Here is a 10,404-nt window from a genome sequence, read left to right as displayed (position 1 = left end):
GGCTCGCGATCCAGATACAGATTTGCCGCGGTGGGACAACGCAGGCGCGGCCGCCGCGCGATATCGAGACATGTTTTTACAGATTGAACGGAACGATTTAGTTGATATTATTTCTTGTAAAAAGAGCGTGAACTTGATATGTACATTCTAATGTACATGAACCTCACGAGGGCATGCAAGGCCACCACCTTGTCTATACTCGAGAAATTTCTACTGGTACCGCCGTGATCCGGGTAGCCTATTTGTTTTGACGTCTGCTGCGAATGCAGACGGTGACCCGATCCCAGTCCTGGGCGCTGGAGCCTTGGTCACTATTTATTTCGTATATGACATTTATACACTTATTATATAGGTAAATTTCCAAAGTAAAGAGTGTAAACGCAAATGGTGGTGACCAAGCTAATTTTTTTTTCATAGGTATGTATTTACATCATAGTTTACTAATTACCTAAAGGCGGAATTAGACAATGTAGGACACACGAGAAGATGTAATTTGACAATAATCTGTCTTTGTCAGAATTCTAAGGCATGAAAGTGCGACCTTAACATGAAACCAATTATTAGTTTAGGTTTCTATCTTTATTAGTGAAAGGTATCTCAATATAAAACGTCTAATAATTCTAAAGTACAGTCAAAAATATGCCCCATAGTTCTTGATTCACCGACATAAGAGCTATAGGACATATTTTTGAGTATGTGCGCACCCATATTTTTACACTTGAAATAGGGGTACTTCGTATTTATAGATAAATTACATCTAGTTTGTGATTAACCGATGGCTTTTATACATTTGATTTTCTACCTTACACAAACAGAATAAAGTTGATATTCAAAACACAATACCCTTTTAGGTATGTCAGTACCAGATAGACCTTTGAAATATCGTCGTTATTTTGTTCGCATTAAGGTACAAAATATAAACTAAGCTACAAACCAGACGTAACTAAGATGTACACGTCCAAACATTAATATAATACATTAATAATATATCTCTTTTGATATTGCGATTTTGGTGTGCCGTACCTCAATTCCTTAGTTTCCAAATCACTAGATGTCGCTACTTTGACGTAACCAGTTTAACGCAGGAGTTCCCAAACTTGTTAGTAGTGATATTTACACGTACATGCATGCATGTGAGCTGCGAAATTGCATGGAGAAATTATAAATGAATTCATTGTTAGGGTCGCCATGCACTTAAACGACATCTCCAGATTTAATGTATGTATTTTTAACCATAGAGACTAATATACATCTCTATTGATTATAGTAATTATTTATTTTAAGATTATTATAATGTAATGTTTACCCTGGTATTGGCTGTTGTATTTATAAATGTTATTTTTTTTTCATGACACTATATGATGTTACTATAAATGTTGTATTGACTTATAAAAGAACCCTTAAGGCCTACTTGCAGAATATTTTTTTGAATTTTGAAACGGCTTGATGAAGAAATGAAGATACATTAATGTAGCTCTAGCTGCTAGAATCTACAACCAGCGCTGCGCGGACGCTCTGTCCGCGGTGTTAAGATTTGGAACTCTCGCAGTTTGGGAACATCAGGTTATCATATAGTTCACATTTTAATGCGACATGTAACCATTGGTGTCACTCAACAAACATTTGATTGTGCGTGTCAGAATACCGCCATCTGGTGATATTTGATCCCTTAAATACAAAGTCAATACAGTCAGCAGGTAAAACGAGCTCTAGACTGCCTTACTTGTAGATTTGAAATAGCAAGAAACAATCATTTGTAAGAGTGAAAGGGTTATGCCTAATTACCTTTCTCGCTCTAACACTTTGGCGCCTTCTGGTCTTACAAAACTGAGCACACATTTGTTCCACCTGGTTTTAGCTGCTGACTATAGATTGGAAAACTTGATAGTGTATTCATTGCATCGTGTCTTATTCATATAAATGTGATATTATTTACCAAATCACACACAAATCTCTACACAACAATATTTCTTTTAAAATTTCCAAATCCCAGTAAATTTTAAAGTCATTACACATAATGACATAATATACATTCCATGAATGATCATTTGTATTTTGTAGTCGCCTTTTAGTAACTGATTTTGTACCTGAATACCGTTACTTAAGAATCGGTTTTAAACGTAACAGTTCCATTTCATGATAACTTAAGGGATACCCGGATAAGATCGGATGCATGGTAAGATCGTATGACCGCAATTGCTACCACAAATGGCATTTATTGTACATCACTAGCAATACAATGTGTAACGCCATTTCATCCCGCCCCTCTTGCCATATTGTAGTAACCGCTCAGTCGTGTCAGTCGTGTGTTACGAAAGTTTAAAAAAAATGTGATAAACTTGAAATCCCTTGCTTTAGAGGTATAATTAGCAATTAGTCCAAGAAGGTTTGGTGTCTTTAAAAAAATGTATTCAACTTTGAGTATAGATTACTCCTAAACTATTTTATTTAGGGGCACTAAGCTTGTTTTCTTCTTTCTCATTTGCATTTAACATTCGGTGGTTAAAGTTCTCACTAAATTAATAATAATAAAAATTGTGACGCCCTTTCAACTCGCCGAAATATAGTCCGGTCTTACCCGGGCATACCTTATATCAAAATAAATATTTAAACAAATTCATTTCTTTGAAAATATTTCTATACAATAGCAATAGCAATAACAAAACGATTTCAGTTAGGATAAAAAAACCAACGTTTAGCACGAAATTATTGCACTAAAGTTATCCATGTAACGATTTTAAAGTATTGATTTAATAAGCAAAAAATTACAAATCAATAACATGGTCAAACGATCAACTTATGTAGATCATGAATCAATTTGATTCTTTGAAGTTACAAAACTCGATTTTATAACAGATGTTCAGAAATAACAGAATGTAAATACACAAATAAAGCATGACAAATAAACTGTAATATGACACTTACAATCAGCAACTTAGAATCATATTACTAATTGAATTAAATGTTATCATCTTGCTATTTCATATTATTTAATCTGGGTATATTTTAGTCGGAGCAAAATATTATGTAATTCTTAGATTTCTCAATCAAATAGGCCTATGAAATGAAATAATTGTCATTTATTTGGACTACTATTGTGAGTAAAATATAGTTGTTATAGGTTTTCCAAATCATCTGTAACATGTTGTGAACATGTTGTTGTTGATGCACTCATATTTTACGATAACTTTACAGTTGACGTCAAAAATATAAATATTTTTTCGTCACCCCCTCAAAAAGCATACAAGAAAAACATAAATAATGTGGGAAATACAAGTGATTTTATTTTAGCTGCAAAAGCTTAAACATAAGTTTAAAACCTATAAGGGGACCAAAACTGCCACAATTCACGCGCTACCACTTCACAAACAGTCAAAACTTTAGGAAAAATTCGTTTCATATTATAGCACTTGACAAATGTATAAGATTTTCAGGCAAAAATCACCTTTAGTAGTTGATAATAAGGACATCTTTGCCTAAAAACACATCTTTATCTTTACAAGGCGTAAATGTCCTTAGATTCACTCACTAGTCCACTCTATGTCCACACAGTTCACTGACAATTAGTAAACCTATTTCAAAGGCCCTCCAAGAGTTTTTCTGTTAGTATCAACGTCCATGATTACTGAAATATACCTCGCCGCAAGAATAACACCAATTCGCCGCCAAAAAGCCACCCCAAAGGAACGTTTTCATTTTAAAACAACATGTTTAAATTACAAAAAACTTGGCATGAATATTTACATGCATGCATATAGCAATGTCTGGCGGTGTGGTTTAAGTGGCTAAAAATTGTCATACAAAGTAAAAACGCGTGTGGAAGTTTTGTTGTGTGATAAATTTCTACTCGGTTTAATTTCTATACATTACAATTTCTAGCAACGAAACCATATAGGTCTGGTTTAAAATGAGAGCGTAAGTTTGGTTGTATGGCGCGTGACTCTTAAGAATGTTAATACCATTGTCCACTCAAACCTTATATAAAAGACAGCACCGACTCACAGATCTAGAAGTGTATGAGGGGCGTGTGTCAGCAGGCGAGGTCGTGGATGAGCAGGGGGGTGTCGGCGGCGGCCTGGCGCTGCGCGCCGACGCGCTCCAGCACGCAGGACGCGGACAGGCGCGCCTCCGCGTCGTGGTCCCAGCACTCCTCCATCGTGTCGCAGAGGACGTTGAGGCCCTGGAGAATGAGAGTATCTTATACTTATTCATGTTTGAATTTAATTTCAGTTAAGATGGTGCGTGAAGCCAGGGAATTAGAAAGGAACAAAAGATCAGGCACGCCGCGCGAAACTTGCGACGGAAGTTTTAGCGATAGCGTTGGTTTTTACGTTATTCGTATATCTCCGAAAGTATACTTCCCTCGGCTATATTAATAGCTATTTTATACTAATACTGCTATGATATGCCGGGTAACGATATGTTTAGAACGTGTCATTAACGACGTGTGCCTTGTATCGTAATGTCATGTTATTGAAGGTTAGATTTGACAAATCTACGCGTCATCGTGAGCCAACTTTAACTGCTTAAGATTTTGTCTAGTTCTCTCACACTTCCGACCGCGTTGGACGCGCACATTTAAAATTCATATTTTCACTATGTTATGCGTTGCGTTGATAATATTTCTCCCACCTCCAACTTAGCACATAGACAATAGAAGCAACAATGAGAAAAGGCAGCTCACGGGATGTTCTCTCCACCGCGGCGGGATGGCGGGCCGCAGTTTCCGCTGGACCACCGCCTCCTGCATCTCTTCGAGCCCAGGGTGAGGCCCGACCTCCTCCTCTAAAGGAAGCCTGTATTGCGCTGTGGGCTCAACTCCACCTTCATCACATCTGGAACATTTTACTTAACTGATACCTGATAGACGGTCTTTACGAAATGGGCATAATTGCATCTGGACTTTCCGACATTAGGGCGTTATAGCAACGAACTGATCTGATGATGGAACCAGAAGGATAGTGGAACTCTTCGTTGGCTACTAGTAGATCCCTCGAGATTTGACTTACATGATTCGTATTGATGGTGTATTCCCACGTGCCCGCCCCTCGTCACTGCCAGCTTACTTGAGGTGGAGACAAATGGGAATGATTTATATGAAAACACTTATTACTGTCTGTGCCCGGCGGGACAAATGGGAATACACCGTTTGGACGAGTTAAATTTTTGGGTTGGATTGCTGACTGGACCTATTTAATCTACATTAATACACATGTGAAATAAACAATGTTTCAATAATTTATCGTAATACTGTGTGTATTGAAGTTGGTATGATGATTATGCAACACCCACTCTTTTTACTGAAAAAAATCTTTGATGCCGCTATCAAAAGGTTGTCTAGAGGATAAATTACCGCTTTATAGCGATAATATTGCATGTTGTCTGCCTCTATCTTTAATAAAATACATTTTTGTACTGTATTTTATTGGGTCAAGTATTTTCTCGTCTCCCTACTTGCCCACAGACATCTCCACAGTCATGCCTAGCTAAAATACTACGGCGAAAGTCAGCAATGCAGACGACAGGTCGAATTATAAAATCTTACCTTGAAGCGATCTCCCACACCCACAACACAAGCGCGCACGCGTACATATCTATCCTCAAAAACGCGTCTTTCGTAAAGATCGCGCCATCCTAAACTTTAGGCGCCATATTATCGTCCCCACTTGCCCATGTGCCGCAACTATGTCCAACAACCACCAAGGCAAAATTATAGTATCAAGGTTGGATTATAAAAATCTTACCTCGAAGCGATCTCCCACAGTACAAGCGCGCACGCGTACATATCTATCCTCAAGAACGCGTACTTCGTGAAATTGATCGCTCCATCCAACACCTCAGGGGCCCTATATCTCCTCGTCCCCACTCGTCCATGTGCATCTCCACAACCATGCCCAGCCACAAACAACTAAAGCTAGATCAAAGTCAGCAATGCAGGCCGACAGGTTGAATTAAGAAAATCTTACCTCGAAGCGATCTCCCACAGCACAAGCGCGCACGCGTACATATCTATCCTCAAGAACGCGTCCTTCGTGAAATTGATCGCTCCATCCAACACCTCAGGGGCCATATATCTCCTCGTCCCCACTTGTCCATGTGCATCTCCACAGCCATGGCCAGCTACAAACACCAAGGCCAAGCCAAAGTCGGCAATGCAGGCAGACAGGTCGGATTTTAGAAGGACGTTCTTGGACTTGAAGTCGCGGTGAGCGACGGCGGGCTTGCCCCCGCCCTCTTCGTGCAGGTGGGCCAGTCCACGCGCCACGCACGCTGCGATGCGCCAGGCGTCCGGCCAGCTGAGGGTGTGCGCTTTTAGGTAGTCGCAGAGAGAGCCCTGTGGGAAGTCTCAATGTTTAGTTAACTGCAGACTATTCTTAGACTATTCGATAGTCATGAGGAAAGAAAGTTTTTCTAAACCTTACAAACTTTGTACGAATATAGGTATAAAGAGTTTGATTAGACAATTGGGGGAGGTAATTTATGGTAGCTAATAGAGATAATACCGCCCATAAGCGTGCGATATTTAGCCATGATAAGCAGGTCAAACTTTGTCCTTAGGTACTTAATTGCCATTAGAATGTTAGAATGTACGTAGACATTTATTTTTAAACATTTTTGCTGTCGCATGTAAATTTATACGTATAGTGAAATTTATTCACTATGAAATAAACAAAAGGTAAACGTTATTTTTGCGATAGTTAATAAATAATCTTCCCTGAGGGAAACGTTTTTTTTTAAGTCGAAAAATGTTTGACATGTTTTGCTCCATAATGAGTAACTTCATTTAGAGCCTGTTTTGCAAAATTGGGCTAGATTAAAAATTACTTCTGAAGAATTTCAAAATACTAACCTTCTCATGATATGCAGTGATGAGCCAATACTCGGCTTGCAGATTGTCTCCTTTCTTATCCACACCAATGTAATGCAAGATATCTGGATGGTCCATTCTCGGGAGCCTGTAGATCTCCTGTTCGGCCAGCCAGGACTGCTTGTCCTGCAGCGGGAATACCTTGACGGCCACGTCTTTCTGACCGAGCTGAGCACGCCACACGGCCCCGAAGCGCCCTCTAGCCCTGACTTCACATAAGGTTACAAGGCCAACCAGGTCCACAGGCTCAGTATCCATTCCAACCCCCATAGACGGAGGCCTAGATAGAGATCCTTCTCCATTCGCAAGCTCAGCAAATGTGCTGCCTTTGCGCCGCCTATACAGCAGATAGCAGCCGACGAGAGCAATGAAAAGTATGAACAACGGTGTCAAAGTATAAGCAATGATAGCTTTAGTATCATCATCAGATCCAGGTATCCGTTCCATCGGTATTTCCTCATGAGGCGCATCGGTTGAATCTGGAGGCGGTAAACCAGGGAATGTGTCATTAGTGTTGCACATATCGCCTTCACAGCAGCAGTGTAGTAGTAAGAGTTTTGCGCTGTGTGTTCGGCATGGTGTGGGTTTGTCGCTGCAAGAGACTGTGTCCAGGAAGCAGCCTTTAAACTGTAGTGTTGAGGTGTTTGTTGTGGTGTTGTAGTGCCATAACTGGACACAGTGGTTGCTCTTGTCCTTTTCGACAGGTTGGCAGTCCTCTTTTTGGATGGGGTCGCAGGTGGGGTCGCTGGGATCGCATATTGGTGGAGAGCCGTTATAGTAAGCGCAGTAGCGCGTCTCGACGCCGCCATCTTTCGGACGGGGCGGGAGATGCTCTTCCTGTGGTGGTAGACCGAGAACTGAATGGAAACCTAGAAAAAACAATTGTAATTCAATATGATGTGCAATGACTTTCTTAGAACTTGTGTACTAATTATTTTCAAATTTGAGGACAAATATCAACAACATTTAATAGAAGTTGCTCTTCGGAAACTATAGTCACCCCATTAAAGCCTAGTTGTCCCCAGTTGGTATTCATTTCTTTAAAAAATAGTATTTGATTTTGACACACAGTGTAATTAATAAATTTGCAAGAGAATATTATACTTTTTTTGGACCCAACTATTTTTTTTTTTAAATATTTTGAATTCATGTTTTTTTTTTATACTACAGTTAAATCTTGATAATCAGGCACTTTGATGGTCCAGTAGATCCAGTTCTCATGTCCATGTTTACTATCTGCATTTATATTATCATTACCACACTGCTTACTCTAAAGATAAATAGGTAAAAACCAGATAACTGCACTGGAGATCATTACAGCCTCACATCCTTATCTGTCTGTTTTGTATTCTTCTACTTTCCCTTTTTATTTTTTATTTCTTGTTGTTGTTAATGTATTTTCTTCTTTGTAATAATAGATGTGTTGCCTGAATAAATATTATTCTATTCTATAATGGTCAGATTTTCATTGAATTTACTATTTTAGTACAGTGTATTTCTATAATATGTATAGTTAGCACAGAAAATTTATTCATTCCACTTGGACCCCTCATACCAAGATTGGAAAGTTCAATTCCAACCAAGTACAAGTTAAAAAGGGGAACAATTTTTTGAACTTTTAAGTTCACATATTTTTTTTCCCCTTATATCATATAGGGATTTCTTATTGAATAAATTAGTGACAGCAAAAATGGAGTCATCCATTAATTACATGACACGTTTAGGGGGAGGGAGGGGGCCAAGAAAATGTGACATTTTGTGACAAGGGGGAGGGGGATTCACCAATTTTGTGATGTCACTTTAACTTCAACTGTAACTAAACATTGTTCTGATTTCTTTGTATCTACTGTACAGTTATTAGGCTATTGCAATGATACATTGTTATTATTCAAGAATTCTTAATTCCTAATCGGTTTTGTGTCATTAAATTTCTAAAATTGTTTTTATTTAAAATATTTTTTTATTAAAATAATAATACTTGGATAATTCAGCAACATAGAAAACAACATAGCCAAATATGTGACTTCACACTAGGCACCAGCAGTGGCAGCATGGTTCCATTTTTATCACTTGTCACTATGCCTGTCACTTTCACGCTTACATACTTGTTAGAATATGACAGGCATGGTGACAAGTGATAAAGAGCTGAAAGTCTTAGCCCTACTAGTGTGACAAGAAGGGGGAAAAGCATAATAAAATAATGAAAATTGTGTGGGATGACCCCTACAGTATACGGGAAAAATTTACGCAATATGAACCTAGCCTTAGAGAAGTCATTTCCAAAAACTTCACACATTAAACCTTTCATGTGTGTGATGGGTCAAAATGTGTGTGATCAAACCTTAGTAATGCCATATAGAGCAGAAAAATAGTCTTGAAAAAAATGCTATATGATGACTAAACAATCAGTCAGGATTATTGAACACAGATGAGGTTAAAAAACGTAGGACCCTAAAGGTTACCAAGTAAAACTTGAGTATGGCATCTATTTGCATCTTACATACAAACATACAGACTGAGAGACTTCAATAAAGTTCTTTTTTGCTATTTTTGGCCACAGAAAAAAGTCCTGCAAGTATTAAAATTGCAAAAATATTCAGTTCTATATTAATCCTAGACAAGATTTAATATAAATCAAAAGATTTAGTAACTAAATATGTTAAAATTCTAAACCCTAAGCACAAGCATCTAATACACTATAAAAACCCTATTTGTGTGATCAAATGAAATAGGAAGTCCAATTCATAATGTTTTATTAAGGACCGGTATCTTGAATAAGGCATAATCTATCCCAGCCCAATACAAACAGCACTGTACAAATGGGTCAGCCACTATTTTACATAAATGATGCAAATTCAAACATTGCTACTAAAACCAAGATTAAAAATAGATGAACCAGTGTATGAAGTATACACATTATAGGCATAAAGTTATGCTTGCCCTTCAGGTTCAGCATCAAACATAATCAAGAACTATATAAGGGGCTAATAAAAACTAATCCACTTCAATACTTTGAGATTTATCTTCACTAACAAAGTTAACATATCTCACAATCACTGCAGATAACGCGACCGATATATAAATATATTCACATACAGTCCAATTTCCAAATATAGCGCCTTTACTTTGCGGCTAGCAGTCACATTTATTTTGTTTACTCAAAACGTTACTTACCAAGAATAAACCACGTTGCAAAGCATATCTTAGTCGCCATCGTGATGAACGTAGCCATGATCAGGCTCCGCCGCTCACTGACCCTTCGACGCAAACCGATGTTATTTTTATTCTATCCCCCGACATAGAAGTCTATTTAGGAATTCCGTGCCATAAGTATATGACAGACAAACAACGCACATAAGATTCCTCTCAATCTCGGACCACTTAATACACAATCCCATAGAGTATTAGGTACGGGAAGTCCAAAGGCGAACAAACAACATAATAAATCTAGGCAATCACGTTAATCGAGTCAACTTTAATTTTAATTCCGAAAATAAAGTGGATACACGGAAAGCTTCCCTTTTTTGACATTTGCA

The 10,404-nt window shown here is 38.2% G+C and overlaps 1 protein-coding gene across 1 annotated transcript; it reads right to left on the bottom strand.

Annotated features, from left to right (window-relative positions):
• Positions 1 to 951: 951 nt before the first annotated feature.
• Positions 952 to 10,384, bottom strand: LOC133515801 (activin receptor type-2B-like). The gene is made up of 5 exons (XM_061848392.1): positions 10,043 to 10,384; positions 6,851 to 7,737; positions 5,967 to 6,334; positions 4,685 to 4,835; positions 952 to 4,180 (listed from the first exon to the last, which is right to left on the bottom strand). Exons 1-5 carry the CDS (start codon positions 10,098 to 10,100, stop codon positions 4,031 to 4,033), a joined length of 1,614 nt encoding a protein of 537 aa, XP_061704376.1. The 5' UTR covers positions 10,101 to 10,384; the 3' UTR covers positions 952 to 4,030.
• Positions 10,385 to 10,404: the final 20 nt, after the last annotated feature.

The sequence above is a fragment of the Cydia pomonella genome, chromosome 3 (assembly GCF_033807575.1).
Source record: "Cydia pomonella isolate Wapato2018A chromosome 3, ilCydPomo1, whole genome shotgun sequence".
Taxonomy (NCBI): Eukaryota; Metazoa; Arthropoda; class Insecta; order Lepidoptera; family Tortricidae; genus Cydia; species Cydia pomonella.
This window is presented reverse-complemented; position numbering and strand designations above follow the sequence as displayed.

Coding starts and splice junctions, on each gene's coding strand:
- LOC133515801 (XM_061848392.1), bottom strand. CDS start 10,100: ATGGCTACGTTCATCACGATGGCGACTAAGATATGCTTTGCAACGTGG. Junction 7,738..10,042: donor TGCAACGTGGTTTATTCTTG/GTAAGTAACGTT, acceptor TGTTTTTTCTAG/GTTTCCATTCAGTTCTCGGT. Junction 4,181..4,684: donor CGCGGTGGAGAGAACATCCC/GTGAGCTGCCTT, acceptor CTCATTCTCCAG/GGCCTCAACGTCCTCTGCGA.